Source organism: Erpetoichthys calabaricus, chromosome 17 (assembly GCF_900747795.2).
Source record: "Erpetoichthys calabaricus chromosome 17, fErpCal1.3, whole genome shotgun sequence".
NCBI lineage: Eukaryota > Metazoa > Chordata > Cladistia > Polypteriformes > Polypteridae > Erpetoichthys > Erpetoichthys calabaricus.
In genome coordinates, this window is record NC_041410.2 from 95,846,101 (window position 1) to 95,865,053 (window position 18,953).

The window sequence follows — 18,953 nt, forward strand, 5'->3', positions numbered from 1 at the left end:
AGTAGAAATGCATGATGGGGCAGCTACCTGGCTGTCTTCACACAGCAGGTGGGTGGCGGTAGCGGTTGCAGTGTGATGCAATCTGGTTTGTACCTCTTGACATCATAAGTGGTGGTCCTACCAGGCAAACGCTTCTGTAGGCACATCACCTACACAAAAGTGTTCGGCGTCATGATCAGCTGGGGACCATTCAGATGATGCTGGTACCTCACTTTCATTTTTGATATCCATCTCCAGATCACTTGCATCAAACTCCTATTCAACGAAGTTGCGTAAAACGTCCATGGAGTATTTTGCTTTGCACATTCACTTTGGTCTCTCGCCAGATGTCAGTGCTATTTTAGAGGTTGTTTGCTCTTCGCTACTCATGCATGTGCAGGGAATCGAGGTGAAACCAACAAACCTATGTAACTTATAGCAAAAAGAGTCAAACTAAAACGTAACGGTGAGTTTTGTTGCAGTTTATAGCTGATTACCGTCCTCTACTCCTGATTTTTGACAAAAGTCAACATCAGCCCTGAAAGAGTTATACAATTTGAGCTGCGTGTTTCTCACTCACCTCTGCCCTCGCCCTTGTGATATTTGGTCCTTTTTGCCTTCTTGCCCGATTCATTTGAACTGTAACATTGTCCATCTCATAAAACAGTTTGATACACCTTGCTTACTATAAAAGGTGCTATATAATGGCACTGTGACCATAGAATACAACTGCTTTAGAGAAGACTGATAAACACAAGTAAAGAGAAAGGGACGATTTCAGAATTAACAATACATTGCATTCTTTCATTCTGCAGCTGTATTTGCATAAAGCTGTAAATACAATTTTTAATGTAGGACTAGGGCTAAGATGAGTAAGAAAAAGGGGGAACATTGAACACCAACACTGGGAGCAGTGCTCTTAACAAAGTGCTTGATGGTTCATAAGCAAATCACATTTGAAATTGAAGTCTAGCATCCTGGAATGAGTTGTTCATCTAGGCATGTACCAAAGTATATTTTATTAACAATAAAAACAAACATTCCACAACCTCATCTAGCAGTTATCACATCTTTTAACATCAATCAAAACTATAACCAAAGTGAAATGCAGATTGTTTTGCGTATATCACATGACCTGAAATGAACGGTTGCTGACTATATGCTGTCTGTCAATAGGTAGCCAGTCAAAATAAAGGAAATTAACAGCTGATGGGATTGCTGCTTTGGCAGATTATTCTGTAGCGGCTGACGTGTAAAGCACAAGGGAAAAAAATTATGACATACGCCCTCTCAATTAATTGCCAAGCACTGGATTTTGACAAGACAGAAACATGTGTGACATAACAGACAATATTTTATGTCTGAGAACTGACCACCAGGTGGCATTACAGTTAAATCAAAGGGGGCATTTGACAAAAATCCTTTTTTTTTTCACAATGGCGTGTTTACTGAAATGCATATTTTTAGAATTGTACTGGCATACTACTGCTTTTTATATTTGGTGGTTTACCATAAAATAGAAACATGCTGATTGTAAGCCAGGGAAAGCATAAAGAAACTGCCACTTGTAGAATTTAAATAACTTTAAAAAATACATTTATGCGAGAAAGTTCTGGCCACTTTCCACAGACTTTGGCCGAGTACAAATATTACATGCATGTCTAATGATAAAAGTAACTGTGTCTATGAGATTGGAAATGATTAAAAATTAACCAACCAAAGTCAGAGTCTGTCCTAAAAACAAATAAACTAGGCGCAACAGAAAGAGTTTCTCCAAGAGTGACCATCCTGCCAAAATCGCAAAGAACACAACAGCAACATCCTGGGACCCATCAATACAATACAATACAGTTTATTTTTGTATAGCCCAAAACTGGGTGTCATCTGCATACGAGTGAAAATTAACATTATGTTTCCTAATGATAGATCCCAGTGGAAGCATGTACAGTGAAAACAGTAAAGGTCCCAGTACTGAGCCCTGCGGGACACCATATTGAACTTCTGTGTATAATGATGGAGTCCTGTCAGCACATTTCTGTACATATTGGAATCGATTTGATAAGTAAGAACTAAACCAAGCGAGCACGGTGCCTGTAAGCCCAACATCATTTTCTAGCCTGTGCAGTAAGATAGAATGGTCGATGGTGTCAAATGCTGCACTTAAGTCCAACAACATAATTACAGTTGAGTTTCCTTCATCAGAGGATATCAGAATGTCATTTACAAAATACCCATCAATACTCATCACTTATGCTTTAGAGGGAATAGTAGGCAAAAATTGAATACATAGGCCAGAAACAAATTGGAAACCATTGCTAATTAATAAGAGAATTGATGCTCATTTCATGTTTGACAAAAAGCACCAGAATGATCCTCAAAACCTTTGAACAAAACATTTTATGGACTAGTAAGGCACACACTGAATATTTTGAGCTAGGTAGCTATTGTTATATCTAGTGAATGGTAAATAATACATTGCCCAATAGGAATGTCACATCATCTTTAAAGTATAAACAGGAGGTGTCATGGCTTAGTGATTCACTTCTACCTCATGATGTGAATAACACTAACTCTTATAGAATTGTCCAGGATAATGTCAAGCCATCTGCCCATTCACAGAAAGTACAGTTGGGTAACATACAAGAAAAAGAAAGGAAGAGTAAGAAATTCAGTATTAAAACATCAGACATCAGTCTCACAAGAACCTGAAAGTTGCAGTGAGAGAAATCTCCAAAGTTTCAGAGCTTAGGATGCTCACTTCATGGGCAATGGGAGAAAGTTTCACCACAGCATTTGTAAAAAGATGACTGATAATTACAGGAGGTGTTTGCCTGCTGTTATTATACTTTTCATATTGGGACAGTGAATATTGCATTAGTTTGACAATACAATATGCAAAGTAGGACTCACAATTTGGTGATATTTGATCACTCAGATTCCACTTATTTCTCATTAGGATTTAAATGAAGGTGTCATGACATTCAATAGCAAAAACAGGCAGAAACAACCAAAAGGAGTAAATAATTTTTCAAAGAACAATAGCATGCATTGTTTTGACTATAGACAGAATCTGTACTAAGGTGCAATATTTGCCAATCCATCCAATCAGACCTCATCCTCGCATCTTTATAAGCACAGCAGGAACAGACCCTGCATGAAATATGATGACATTGTAGGACACACTCATTAACACACACACATCAGAATCATTTACAGTTGACAATTACTCTAAAGTACACATCTATGGGAGGCAGAGAGAAAACATAATCCCAAAGAAAATCTGTGTGAATACTGGAAGAATAGGCAAGCTGAACACAGACTATGCCTGAGATGAAAATAAATGCATTTTATTTATGCTGACTTTCAGAAAAAAGTTGTTTCAAACTTTAGATTAATATGTCAAGTGGAAATTCAAACATGCAGAATTAATTTTGTTTAAATTCAAAAGCACACATCCACTACTACTTCCTATTGTGGTCTAGCAATATGTCAAATCCCATTTGTGACAGGGATAAGGATAGTGGGAGTAATGGCTGCACACAGTATACACAGACTATAGATATTTTCAACAAAAAAGCATTGTTTAAAAGAGAGAAAGAAAGAAAGTGATGTATAGAAACAACTTGCATCAGTCACAAGTCATCACAAAGAAGAGCAGTGCTAGACAGATGCACACATCCCAACACATGCTGTAAAGAAGGTGGGTTATTTAAAAATTCCAGAAGAATAGATCTGGTATATCCCAAACATTAAACATACACCTTTTCACAAGTCTGCCTGACATCCCTTTAAGGACAGCATGTTGAGGAAAATGCATAGCATTTCTTGGTGGCCAGTGGACACTAGCCGCTTTGTGGCCACCCCTATATACTGTATACCCATGTGGCCCATTATGGACTTTATTTTTTTCCCTTCTGCTAATGCTGACTACCATGGCTCAGTCTGGATTTCTAAGGATGGTTTGGCTTGTGCTGAGATGGGCAACCAAAACAGAAAAAAGACACTTAAAAATAAAGCAATATCTACCTCCTGGGAAGGCTTGCATAGAGCTCCACTTCGGCTGATCTGTAAAGAAACAAAAAGACTCAGGGGTCTCTTATCATGCACTCAAACAGAAGACCAAGCTTTTTATAATCATGAACTATGTAAACTCCATTAATAGGAAAAAATAATAACTAAGCTTAAGAACTCAGGCACTGTGACCTCCCACTGGACTAATGAGCACACACTTCAATCTTCAGTACTGAATCCTATTTTGGCTCTAGGTGAGTGTTCTAGTTCTACAAATATTGACATTTCTGTACTTTATCAATAAAACATTTTGGGACAATGCTTACTACGCATAGATACTACATATGCTGGTGGCAGTATGTCTTGATGATTAAGTATACTGTAAATCCTTTGGTAGAAATAAAGTAACAGCTGAACTATACCTATAAATACTCTCTGGGTAATATTCATTAAGTATAAGTGATATTTATGTTTGAGGAAACTAGGACAAATGGTTAATGTGTAAGACTGTAAAGCACAAGTGTAACAGATAGATAGATACTTTATTAATCCCAAGGGGAAATTCACATACTCCAGCAGCAGCATACTGATACAAAAAACAATATTAAATTAAAGAGTAATAAAAATGCAGGTAAAAACAGACAATAACTTTGAATAATGTTAACGTTTACTCCCTTGGGTGGAATTGACGAGTCGCATAGTTTGGAGGAGGAACGATCTCCTGAATGGCCGGATACCTGCTACTGGTCCGTGTTTCATGGACCATCATTTCACCTGTCATGATTGGTTAAATGCTGAAAAATATGAGCCAATGATCTGCTTATTTCCTCGGTTTCCCTGTAATTGTCATTGCCATTTTCTTTCTAGCCACCATTTCTAACTATACTACCCAGTACACAGTGTGCCCCTTAGTGGCCAAGAGGAAGTACTGCAAACTCAACCATTATCACTGTGTCCTGTGTGACCGGGTGAAACACTGCTTTAAATATACAGTAGTATCATCTACAGTGCACACTAAGCTAGGATGAAATTATTGTCCTTTAATAAGCATAGCAATACTGTTGAGAAATCCATTTATCGTGTTAAGGAGAACAGCAAAAAGAGAAGACATTAAACTTAGTGAAGGATACTAATACTAATACTAATCAACTCTGCTGCCAAAACAAAATCAGCAAATTATTAACAATATAAAAAATAATTCTCTTAATATAATTGTCTTTCTTTATGAGTTATCATTACTGATGTTCTAGGCCAATAAAATATGATTCTGAATGAAGGCCAAAAGAGAGAAGGAAATCTGTTATTAAAATATTCTCTGCTTACAGATCCTACTGAAATGATACAAGAAAGTTTCCATTGTCAATAAAACTGAGAAACCTTACTCACTTTTGTGTTAATTGAGCAGTTATGTTTTGCATATTAATAAGTTATGCTGTATTCTAAACCAGCTTATTGTGTAGGACTGTATATTTAAAAAACTGAATTGAATTAAATCAAATATTCAAATAAATTATTTTGGCCCTTTTAATTCATTCAGTTGACATTTAATACTTGCTTCAGAGTTTATTTTTGATGCTTTTGCAAGGTCTTCATCCATCATTACATAAAAACCATACATATGGTAATAACTAACTATTACCTAAACTACACTAATGATTACAAAACTGTCAGAAGCACTGGCCAATGTTTGTCAATTTGGATTGTCTGGGGAATACTTATGCAAAGGTTTATTAATATTTTAAGAAAAATAATGAGTTATAATTTGGTGTGGGGGCGGCACGGTGGCGCAGTGGGTAGCGCTGCTGCCTCGCAGTTGGGAGATCTGGGGACCTGGGTTCGCTTCCCAGGTCCTCCCTGCGTGGAGTTTGCATGTTCTCCCCGTGTGGGTTTCCTCCCACAATCCAAAGACATGGAGGTTAGGTGGATTGGCGATTCTAAATTGGCCCTAGTGTGTGCTTGGTGTGTGGATGTGTTTGTGTGTGTTCTGTAGTGGGTTGGCACCCTGCCCAGGATTGGTTCCTGCCTTGTGCCCTGTGTTGGCTGGGATTGGCTCCAGCAGACCCCCGTGACCCTGTGTTCGGATTCAGCGGGTTGGAAAATGGATGGATGGATGGAATTTGGTGTGGAGTAACAGTGGAATATTAGCTATTAGTCTGATGCAGACTCCCAGGGTTCATTTAGTGTGGATTCCAAGAAGAGAACTGGGTGATTAAGTGGTTTGGAAGAGTGGGAAATGTTTTTAACCCCTGAAAACAATGACTTTTGATAACACTCTCCAGAACTGTATGCTTCTGAAAACGCAGCTTCAGCATTGTAATGTGGATGAGTAAAAATGCAGCTTTCCGAAAACACGGACTCTAATCGCATTGCGATTTACTTGACCTTACTTCACAACCCTTTCCTGACTGGAACCTCCTATTTACAGCATTTGATTTCCTGCTTGGTTGTTTTTATGTGGCCAGAGATGCTTTCTTAAATGATGTGAAAGTGCTAGTACGGATGAAGATTGTTTTACTTAAAAATACCTTTTTTAAATGAAAACATAGCAGTGTGAATGTAACCTCAGAGGAACGAAAGGCAAAAGCTTGATGTTGATTACTTGGGGGATAATGTATGTTATCTTCATATAAGTTCCTTGGATAATACTGGGAGATAGTCTGGTGCATATTCGTAGGATAGCGCTAGCCAGGAGTCTGGAAATATTAAAGTTGGGCTCAGGTCCCTAGAAGAATGCTGGGAGAATAGTTTGATTTGGATGATAATCTAATTCATATCCTTGGGAAAGCATAAGCTGATCTGGCGTATCAGGTAAAATGCCAAATTCACTACAATTGTTTGGTTGTTCAGTTTTGTTAGTTTGCTTTTGAGACAGTTTCTGCCTAAGGTATAAATTGCCAGATTGAGTTATTTAGGTCAGCAATACAGTATGCCAATGTGTTTTGTTTGCAAGTGACTTGTGATTCCTGTTTCTTCCTTGCTAGTCATTAATGTTTAACATATTTAGATTCAAGGAGGTTAAATGAAACAAAGGGAAGAGTAAAATTTTTTAAATTAGTTTTCCTGCCATTGCCATTCATATTTTGGCAAATAACTAGTCAGTGTATCTTTAACGAATCACACTTCTAAACATTACACCTCTTATTTTCCTTCCTTGACTGTTTCTTCGTCCATCCTAAATCTCAGTTTCTTGACAGTTTCCAGAGGAACACTGAGTAATACACGTGTACCTACATAAAAGGCACTTTGCTTCTCATTTTAGTCGTTTGAGATGCCTGCAAAAGCGAGATCTCATGTGAGTAGCCAACTCAAACAGATAATGGCAAATGTATCAACCAGTTATAGGTTTACTTTACACTCTTTGTTAATGGAATAAAACTGAGTAATCGAATTATTCATTTGCTGAGTCAGTCTTTATCAGAAAAAATAAAAAAATAACAGTCAAACAGATGAAGGAAGCTTATACCTGTATAAACCTATGAACAAGTCAAACACTTTAACAATGCATTTTAAAGAATTCAGCACAAGTTAGCACTGTATCTAAAGAGGTGCAGCTTGCTTGAAAAATGAAAGAACAAGAGGAAGCTTTTTGTCCTTCCAGGCTGTTAAGCTGCTCATCTGCTGTTCAGCAATGGGTTATCACACCCCTGAGGTGCCAATGCGTGGGAGACCCCGTTAGTAGGGAGAGAGAAATTCTCAACCACGACCTCAGTGTGGCATCAGGAGTGCCCCCTGCTGACAGGTGTGTATGAATGAGGTCTGCAGGACTAGGAACAGCAAATGTTGTGCCAGAGCACCACGGCAGTCAGTGGTCCTTGCTGTTTATCACGAGACTCTGAATTCAATGTTGAGTGTAGGGACAAGTACAGTGATGGACTACAAATAGGAAACTGCATTCACAAGCCAGTCACAGGCCCAGAACACCGTTACTGCTTAAAATATGCAGAGACTAAAGATCATGCAAGTTCCTAAATTGCACAACATATAAATGTAATCTGTTGCAGGCATCAGACTGTGATGTTGCATCAGATTAAAAAAAGACACAAAAGCCAAATGAGATACTTATGGTGAATGCTCAAATACAGGAAAAAATATGTAAGGTAAAATAATAAAACATATATACTGTATGTGAATATTTGTTAATGTAACCTGAAGGCCTTTCACCTATGCCCCACTGAGCTTTTAAAATGTCTTTAATTACGCAAAACAAATAAAATTAAAATGACAGTAAAAAGTAAAAAAAATCTATCACAGTGATGTGTATGAAAGTAAATATCTGTAAGTAATTTATTATCATGAAGTAATATGATGCATGTATATGAAAATGTATTATTCATCTCTTAATTGATACATTTTTCCTACTTTTTCCTCTACGGGAGTTCCACAGCCAGTTTTGAGGGCATAGGCTACACAGCAAAACCAACCTAGTTATCCATACTTGCATACAAGCATTTTAACTGCCAGATAAATTTACTTGCATCTCTTTTGAAAGTAGGAAGAAACTAGACTACCCGTAAATACCCATAGGGACAGAGAAAGAAAATGTAAACTTTAAACGTGCAGTGACTGAATGTACATGTACTACAGTGTAATGCATCATGAAATATACAATACAGTGATCCCTCACTATATCGTGCTTCGCCTTTCGCGGCTTCACTCCATCGCGGATTTTATATGTAAGCATATTTAAATATATATTGCGGATTTTTTGCTGGTTCGCGGATTTCTGAGGACAATGGGTCCTTTAATTTCTGGTACATGCTTCCTCAGTTGGTTTGCCCAGTTGATTTCATACAAGGGACGCTATTGGCGGATGGCTGAGAAGCTACCCAGCTTACTTTTCTCTCTCTCTTGCGCTGACTTTCTCTGATCCTGACGTAGAGGGATTGAGCAGGGGGGCTGTTCGCACACCTAGACGATACGGACGCTCGTCTAAAAATACTGAAAGATTATCTTCACGTTGCTATCTTTTGTGCAGCTGCTTCCTGAAACGACATGCTGCACGGTGCTTCGCATACTTAAAAGCTCGAAGGGCACGTATTGATTTGTGCTTGAAAAACAAACTCTGTCTCTCTCTCTCTCTCCCTGCTCCTGACGGAGGGGGTGTGAGCTGCCGCCTTCAACAGCTTTGTGCCGCGGTGCTTCGCATACTTAAAAGCCAAACAGCCCTATTGATTTGTTTGCTTTTGTCTCTCTCTCTCTCTGTGACATGATCTGCTCCTGACGCGCACTCCTTTGAAGAGGAAGATATGTTTGCATTCTTTTAATTGTGAGACTGAACTGTCATCTCTGTCTTGTCATGGAGCACAGTTTAAACTTTTGAAAAAGAGACAAATGTTTGTTTGCAGTGTTTGAATAACGTTCCTGTCTCTCTACAACCTCCTGTGTTTCTGCGCAAATCTGTGACCCAAGCATGACAATATAAAAATAACCATATAAACATTTGGTTTCTTCTTCGCGGATTTTCTTATTTTGCGGGTGGCTCTGGAACGCAACCCCCGCCATGGAGGAGGGATTACTGTATTCATGCACAAACCCACAATCACTCACGCTAGGCAAATTTAAATTAATCCGCTAATTTAACAGGAACGTCTTTAGGAAATGAGAGGCAAACTCTCTGTATTTAAATTTGTATAAGAACATCAGAAATATATTGTGATATTTTAATGATGTATTGTGTATGGAATGTATTGTGATGTTTTTCTGAAGTAGAAGATACTGAAATGCAAAGGTAATTTGGAAGCAAAAGGCCTCAAGGTCACCATTGGAAAGACCAAGGTAATGGTGGGAGGTGAAGGGGCAGGACGTGTTGAAGAGGTGGGTGCATGTTTGTGCAGCAGAGGTGTTTGGAGAAGCTCAATCCAATGAACGGGTTGTCTGAAGTGGGTGGAGTGAAAGTGTTTAAGAGGGGTGCAGAATGTTGATGATGATGGTGTAAATTTAGATAGAAGCATTGCAGTTGTTCTTGTGAAAGAAGAGAAGTTCTGCTTCTTAGGTAGGGTGCAGAGTGTAGACGGAGGTATGTTCACATGGTGAATTTTAACATTCAAGGCCAAAAAAACAAAAAAAAAGAGACTATGATGAGAGAGAAGGGGCGTTACCATTGCCTCCATAACAATAGCATGACAATAATCTGACGAATTTGACTATTATGGACAAATTACAGAACAAGAGACAAGGTGCCTTTTATCTAGCTACTGTCTTCTTTATTTTTTGCCCGTACCTGGTGGATGGGGGAGAAGTAATTGAGCGTCGCCCCAGCTGGTTTATGTTGTAGTATCCAGGGCTCTCAAGGTCAGCCAGGGAGAAATTGGGCCCTGCTGCTGTGGCAACGGGGGCTGAAAGAAACAAGTGAGAAAATAATATTAGAATGCCTGAAAATCAGCCTTGACCATCCTTGAATCTACACTTAGCCACAGAACCCTATGCTCGTTACATCCACTTTGACACTGTCTTCTTTCCAATTTCTCTTTGAAAAAGACACGCAGAATTACGATGGGTCTACTGCTGTTTTCAGTTTTCCTTAAAGAACTAATTAATGTTGCATTACCGTCGTATTAGGACAAGCACTTTCCCAATGGAAGTCTATGAAATGGTCTTTAGGCCTTTCTCCCGATAATATAGGAGTAGCGAAATATGAAATAATCTATCATATTTCACAAGATTTTTTCAGCAAGCCTACTCTTACACCACCCAAATCCTGTACTGGAATAAGCAATCAAAGAATGATTGATTTGGAAACCTGGCATAAACTTACCAATACGTATATTCTACACTCTGTAAACAGCAGGGGGAATTTCTCAAGAATGTGGTGAAGGCATAATGATATCCAAAGACAGGGGCAGCATTATAAAAACGAACTTACTTTGAGACACTCTGACGAGCTCGGCAACATTCCATACTCCCGATGTCACAAAGCAATCTTGGAAACTCAAATGCCCTGCAGAAGAAAATATTGACAATAATTAAATGTCAACCATCACCCATGCCATGCTACCATGATATTTGTTATTGGTCCCCAGATTTTATTTAGGACAGTTGTTTCTATTTTTGTTCTGGTATATACTGTAAGCAGGGTTTCTGGGTTTAAGTCCACCCATATTTAGAATTATTCAAGCCTAATGACCTTATTTCTACTTTCATTCCAGAGTGTGGTTCTATTTTATAATGATAAGCTGATAGAAATGATTAATCAATAATTGCTCTTTAATTCCATAGCACAAAAACTTCCCATGTGTTATTTATTAATTTTTCTCCTTTTAAGAAATACCTTCTTAGCAGATTATTTTTCAACAGTTAATAACTATTTTGCTACAAATGAAAATACAGAAACAAAAGACACCAAAACAAACAACAACGCTTTCTATAAAGGAGCTGTAGTACTAGGGTGTTGTACCGTGTTAGCCATTATGAATGTAGTGAAAAGTCAAGCAAAATGACACCTTTTATTGGCTAACTAAAAAGATTACAATATGCAAGTTTTTGAGGCAACTCAGGCCTCTTTTTCAGGTGAGATGTAATCTGATGTGATGTGAACAAGGGGCCTGAGTTGCCTCAAAAACTTGCATATTGTAATCTCTTTAGTTAGCCAATAAAAGGTGTCATTTTGCTTGACGTTTCACTATAAAGGAGCTGTTAATTCATATCCATTCAAATCTGTGTGTTCATCGTCAAGTTCTTACTTTAAAGAGACAGTTCGAAAATCACATTCTGATATAAATTGCAATGTTTTTACCCCATTATTTACTAATATTGATGTAATTGACTGTGCATTCCTAAAAAATATTAGTGTTAAAAAATTTTGTATTAATACATTTTTTGTACATTCGTTAAGAACGTGTAAGTCCACTTACATACAGGATTAGACTTTTATTAATGAACTGGTTAGAATGAAAACTAATAGGCAAAATGGCACTCAAGGACTTAGCCTCTAAAACACTGATTTTGGGTGATACAGTGATCTAGTGGTTGTATTGCTGCCACACAGATCCAACACTCAAATACTCGACCAAGTCACTTCATATTTGGAAGATGTGCAGGTTCTGTTGATTGGTGATTCTCAATTGGTCATGTGGTGTGTGCCCTGAGATAGATGGGCACCCCATCCACCAATGACAATGCTGTGATAGTCTGTGACCCACATGCTCCTGAATTAGATTTAGAGGGCTACATTATGTTACGTGGGGCGGCACGGTGGCGCAGTGGGTAGCGCTGCTGCCTCGCAGTTGGGAGACCTGGGGACCTGGGTTCGCTTCCCGGGTCCTCCCTGTGGAGTTTGCATGTTCTCCCCGTGTCTGCGTGGGTTTCCTCCGGGCGCTCCGGTTTCCTCCCACAGTCCAAAGACATGCAGGTTAGGTGGATTGGCGATTCTAAATTGGCCCTAGTGTATGCTTGGTGTGTGGGTGTCCTGCGGTGGGTTGGCACCCTGCCCAGGATTGGTTCCTGCCTTGTGCCCTGTGTTGGCTGGGATTGGCTCCAGCAGACCCCCGTGACCCTGTGTTCAGATGCAGCAGGTTGGAAAATGGATGGATGGATGGATTATGTTACGTGTTGTGTTATAACTAGACAGAAACTGAATACATTACACTTTTTCATGAATTCTCTTTAAAGTAATTAAATGAAACATTGAAAGGGCTATTTTTATATTTAATAATGTAACACAGGAGACACATACTGTATGTGACTATATTAGACTAACTAGCATGCAGGAAGACTGGTACTGGATAATAACTAAAAAGAGAATTACCTGGGACATTGGAATACTATAGCTAGATTTTGATACTGGATACTTCTGCAACATGAAACACAGTGCATCACTTATACCAGTATGACGGTAGGAAGATTTTTGGAAGAGAACGTGTGATAATGAGCTCTGAACACCGATACTTTCTAGTCAGTTTCAGACACACTCCCTTTCACATTTTTTCAAAATATAAAAAGGTACAGCATCTCTTTTGCATTAAAATTAATTTTGTTGTGTTAGTTTTATGCTGTATTTTCCATTTAATCCATGTTATTTATTAACCTATTAAATTACTCCTTTACTTGCACCAACAACCTGAGGTGTCAAGAAAGGCATGAAAGACACTAGAGAGAACTCCCCAATTAGAACAGAATATTAGGGAGGGAGTGGCCCAGAATATAAATGATTGTTGTTGAGGTGTTATCGGCTCATACAGTAAAGAACAGGAAGCACAAGAAAGGGCTTTCTAATAATCTAAATAGGACAAAAAATAGCCCTTTCAAGAATATTGTTGATGGGCTTCCTTTAACACAGTATAAAGAGAAACAAACGTACAGGTGATAACTCCATTCTCCATTTAGTCCCTGAAATGTTTATATTGTTTAAATGTTCATAAGCAGCTGCAATATATATTTCTCACTTATATGTGAAAAGAGTGTCTGAAGTGAGAAGCAACAATTTCAACAACCTGGCCACATAGAGTTGACTAAAGGATACATGTCTGCATGGCAGCACTCCTTAAGGACAAACCAGACCTTTGAACTGGGATACAAGCTGGGTATCCAGAAACTTTCAGTTATTCTTTCACACAACCACCTTCTCTGAAGAAAAGAAGGAAAAATGGTGTCTTAGCTTAAGAGCCAGTAGTGATGAGTACACCTCCTGGTCTGAAATTATATAAGCATTGGTCCACATTGCATCTTCTAATCTGATCATCAGAGGTGACTGTGTGCAGAGGGTGCAGACCTATAAATATCTGGGAGTGCAGCTGGATGATAAATTAGACTGGACTGCCAATACTGATGCGCTGTGCAAGAAAGGACAGAGACGGTTATACTACCTTAGAAGGCTGGCGTCATTCAACATCTGCAATAAGATGCTGCAGATGTTCTATCAGACAGTTGTGGCGAGCGCCCTCTTCTACGTGGTGGTGTGCTGGGGAGGCAGCATTAAGAAGAAGGACCCCTCATGCCTGGACAAACTGGTGAGGAAGGCAAGCTCTATTGTTGGCATGGAGCTGGACAGTTTAACATCTGTGGCAGAGCGACGGGCGCTCAGCAGGCTCCTATCAATTATGGAGAATCCACTGCATCCACTTAATAGTATCATCTCCAGACAGAGGAGCAGCTTCAGCGACAGACTGCTGTCACTGTCCTGCTTCACTGACAGACTGAGATCGTTCCTCCCCCAAACTATGTGACTCTTTAATTCCACCCGGGGGGGGGTAAACGTTAACATTTAATATTATACAAAGTTATTGTCTGTTTTTCACCTGCATTATTATCATTCTTTAATTTAATATTATTTATTGTATCAGTATGCTGCTGCTGAAGAATGTGAATTTCCCATTGGGATTAATAAAGTATCTATCTATCTATCTATCTATCTATCTATCTATCTATCTATCTATCTATCTATCTATCTATCTATCTATCTATCTATCTATCTATCTATCTATCTAAAGGACATACAGAGAAACAGTGGCATGACTCATAGATTTCAAGAAGTCAGTGGATAGAATGAGACTGCACTGTTCCTTAAACCTTTACCTGCTGCCATATATCCACCTCTGATGGACACAGAGAGAAGCAATGACACAACATAGTGGCACATGAGGAGTCTATGGCTGAAATGGGATGTGAACTTGAAATCTTAGTGACTAAATCGCTTCAATAGCATGGCCATGCAACATCCACTGAGAAACATAAGATGAAGTGTTGATACTCCTCAGGGTTACCCAGGAATTCACAGAAAGCTGTATGTAAGGCTGGAGTCTACTGATTTTATACATTTGAAATCAAAAGGCTACACAGTGGCCCCTGACATGCAATGAGTTCAGAAATGCCATGAGACTTAATGGCTGAACCAGAATAAGAACTGGTAGGCAAATAGTTTTAAAATCTGGAAAACACAGCAATAAAACTAGATCTGAATGGGAACAAGGTAAGAAAGTGAAATTGGCTTCTTCTGATTTTAATCTCCTTTGTTTACATATTGTATTTCATATAAGAGTGCACTGACTTCCACTCTTCACAACTTGCATAAGTTGGCTTTCCTCCTGCTGTACATAATAATAATAATAATAATAATAATGATACATTTTATTTATATAGCGCCTTTCCCGTGCTCAAGGCACTTCACAGAGTTTAAGATAGAATGGCAGGGTATACAGTAGATAGCATTGTACAAACCAGATAAATAAATAAAGAAGATTATGACATTAAATTCAGAGAAATTACTCATTACTCCAGTTCAAGGGACGGTGCATTTCAAATTTCAGACCCACTCACTAACGAAAATTCCAGGAAGGCAAAAAGTATTGTTCAGGACACTGACCGTTAGGTGGAGGTTTGATGTCAGTCTCTCCTTGCGGGTTGGAGCTCTCTGATTGTCCTGATTCTAAAAGAAAGCAGAATATTTTCTTGAGGACAAGAGTGCACATATAGTCTACTGCACATAATCTACATAGACTGCTAAAGAAAAAATGAGAGAAAACAGTTGTGGTGCCAGAAATGATACAATTTACACTTCCTGCTTGGTTTTGGCAAACAGATAAATGAATGATTGGACTGCTTATGGTTTTGGCTATGAATCTTCAGTTTTGGCTATCAGTTAAACCTCAAAAAGTAGGTTTAGTGACCTGTAAAGGAATTTGTTCCAACTTAGATAACCCATGAACTAATGAAACATTTTTCACCTTTTCAGATTAATTATCTGGTCAAATGCATTATTCTTTCAGTTTACACAGAACTAGCTGTTCTTGGGTAGTGCTGACAATGAAATGCATAGGATAAGGCCTTGATTACAGAAATATAAAAAGATTAAAACATGTGATGTTTTCAGTAGTAAGATCTGAAGATTCATGCCATGGCAGTAATTGACAGTTAATTCAGAAAATGTCATGAATACTTGAGGCAAAAATACTACGTAATTCAGACAAACTTGAAAAGTCTTGTTTTAATCAAGGCAAACGTTCCTGATGAGAAACACTTAATTCCATATATATACAGTATGTCCAATTTTTAATTCCATTCCTTAATTTTGAAGTTTATGATCTTGATTGGTACTAAGATTAGAATAATTACACTTTGTTTCTTCAGGTACAAGGGTGCATATTAGGCTCCCAATTGAGTGATCACAATTTGAAATTTTTGCATTGTGTTTAAAAACATTCCTGTTTGTGAAAAGGCCACAGATTTAAATCCCTTTGTTGTTACTCAGAATGGGTTGCTTTTGCTTTAGAGCTCAATACTTTACAAAAGTTGAGCAGTAAACCTAGAAAACCTACAAATTAACAAACAAAAATCTCTAGATTGTCTGCGTTCATTATGTTTAGATATATGCATTGTAACAAAGAAAATTAAAATGATGTCATACAGAGAAATAGACAAGAGATTATATCTGCATTCTTTGAAATATTGCTTTCTGTTGTAATGTATATATTAAAGAACACATTAATCTGGGCCTTCTGGACACTGTCTTCTGGACACTGTCTTCACACGAAGGAGTGATGAGCAAATGAAAATGAAGAGAGAAGGTTTGACAGCTACTATCAAAATCATAAAAGCAATGTCTCCCTGTGGCAAGTGAACTCGGTTTTGATAAGGTGTGTGTTCCTGCTATAGAACTTTATTTGGACGGATTGCCACTTCAATACACTGGACACCCTCAGTCATTTTCCTCTGTAAGAACTTCTTACTAAGGTTGAATGGAGGGATTAATATGGATGAGACCAAAAAATATTACTCTGCATTTACACTGCAGTAGCATGCTGCAGCCGCTTATATGGTATCAAGTAATTGGTGCAAGTTGTCTTAGGGTCTGGAGTTTCTGGAGTGAGTTTTTGTAATGTTTTGTGTTTGGTTTATACTTTTTTGGTCTCCTCTTCTTTTTTTATTTTGGCTTTTCTGACATTGTTTGCTAATGTCATTGGCTTGGCAGCAGATCACAAATTGCTGTGCCGTAGGTGTCATTGTTATGCACTGTTATGCATTAGTGGAAGGCAAATTTGTTCGTAAATTGTTTGATAATGCAAAGGAAGATTCTGTCAACTTAGCAATTTTTGTTTATTCTTGTGAAGAAGTGCTAGTTTAAGAGCCACAACAGGAAATTATCAACACTGAAGGAAAATATGTTTTCTGGAGGCAATGTTAGATTTAAATTGAGGAACTTAGTTTATGTTTTTGACTTTAGTGTGTTTCTCATTTCAAAGTTGGTTTGGTCTCTGTTCAGAGACCTTGGTTAGATTGATTTGTTGGTTTTGAGGTTTGATAATGATTTCACTTAGTAGAAAGGCTTCTAATCTTCTTTACTGAATTAGTATATATATATATATATATATATATATATATATATATATATATATATATATATATATTTAAATACAAAACACACAAAATGTCTGCCGTCAGTCAGTGGCATCCAAAAATGGGCTGGAACAACACATAAAAGGCAAAACACTCTCATAAAAGAAAGATGGATATAAGGGTTAGCATATATGGTGAGCAGAGGTTCCTAAATGCACAATGTGATCAAAACAGTTAGATATACCACTGTGCCCATTTTACTAAACAGGCATTTTGCTGTTCTAGTATAGAAATAAAATAAAACATCTGTGAGTCACATGGACTGTGTAAATTATGTTTTTTTTTGCTTCAGAGCATAGTTTGGAGATCTAATTCAAAATTTCAGCTTCATTTAAGGTAGAATTCCTGAACAAAAATCTTCTTTTTGCCTTTGCCTAAATAAAAATAAAATCTTCAAGAGGCACACAAACTTTTGACACACCAAAAATGCAATGTGCTGACTGTGCAGTTTTATACTCTACTTAAAAGTAAAATGCTGAAGTAATACATTCTGTTCCTGCTCCATCGTAGTGCCAGAAGAGTGTAAAGGTTTTACAACGTCATTAAAAACCCATGCCAATCTGACTCTTATCCATTATGAAGAACACTTTAATACCAAAAGTTTGGTGTACACTTGTTACTGATGACATTGTGACCTACTTGTTGTACAAGCCGTGTAGACAGTTGTGAAAGAACTACCATAGAACTAGAAGTGCACATGACTAACATTTTCTCTTTATGCATTATAGATCTAAAAAATATATTCAGATTACAATGTTCTGAACAAAGTAAAATCAGCTGCTCTGTAGATGTAAGACACTTGTGTGAATAAGCAGTGCACAAATGCACAAGAATTCCTAACTAGTGATAATATTAAATCATCTCCATAAAATATAGAATCAAACACTAACACATAACCTCTGTGATACACAATAATGTGCAGTTGATGCTAGTTTAATTTACAGTTTCAAAAGTGATAAGTGATAGTAACTTAATGGCAACTTGTAAAATTAACATACATTTCATTTCTCACTCAATAATTTTGGCAGCTGGAAAATGTTCTTCACTGACAGCTGTGAGTTTTCAAAATTAAACAAAGGTTTCATTTGCTGTTGTGATTGTGGTAAGAATATAGGAATGTAAAATTAATCAAAATACTATTGGTTCATTAGTATATGCATTTGAACAAAGCAGTATACAAGCTTTCTAATCTTCACTTGCACAAAAGATGTTTGCCTCAGAAGTAGGATTTACTTTTTAGCATCTTTATCTTTTGTATCAAATTTAAATGAGCTTAATAAGGAAAAAGTCCACATTTTGTGTCACTCTGAGAAGTGCCATTGTGTATCAGTGACTGAAGGTTATGCTCAAATTAAAACCTGAACATTTACCAATAAAAAACTAAATTGCATTGATGGCCTTTAAGAAACAGCATATCTGGAACACTAAAACCCATTTGGCTGTTTGGTAGTCTGTGCCACCTTAGAGGAGTCACCCACTGCACCAGTGGCCAGACTTTTTTGACAGTTTAAAACTTTAGTGCATAGAGCCAAACATACAATCTCTTTATTGGGCAACTATTCAATAGAAATTTTTTTGCAAAAGTAAAGAAAAGACACCACAACAAGGGTACTATCCAGAGTGTCTGGAGCAATGGT

At 37.7% G+C, this 18,953-nt stretch overlaps 1 protein-coding gene across 9 annotated transcripts in view; it reads right to left on the reverse strand.

The window, feature by feature from the left end:
* Positions 1–18,953, reverse strand: part of LOC114667985 (nuclear factor 1 X-type-like) — a 283,643-nt gene that overhangs the window by 73,360 nt on the left and 191,330 nt on the right. For all 9 annotated transcript variants that reach the window (XM_028823550.2, XM_051920400.1, XM_028823551.2 and 6 more), the window contains exons 3-6: positions 15,287–15,349; positions 10,853–10,927; positions 10,211–10,325; positions 4,006–4,044 (exon numbers count right to left, since the gene is read on the reverse strand). In XM_028823550.2, the coding sequence (XP_028679383.1) occupies positions 4,006–4,044; positions 10,211–10,325; positions 10,853–10,927; positions 15,287–15,349 (292 nt within the window). The remainder of the gene's footprint in view (positions 1–4,005; positions 4,045–10,210; positions 10,326–10,852; positions 10,928–15,286; positions 15,350–18,953) is intronic.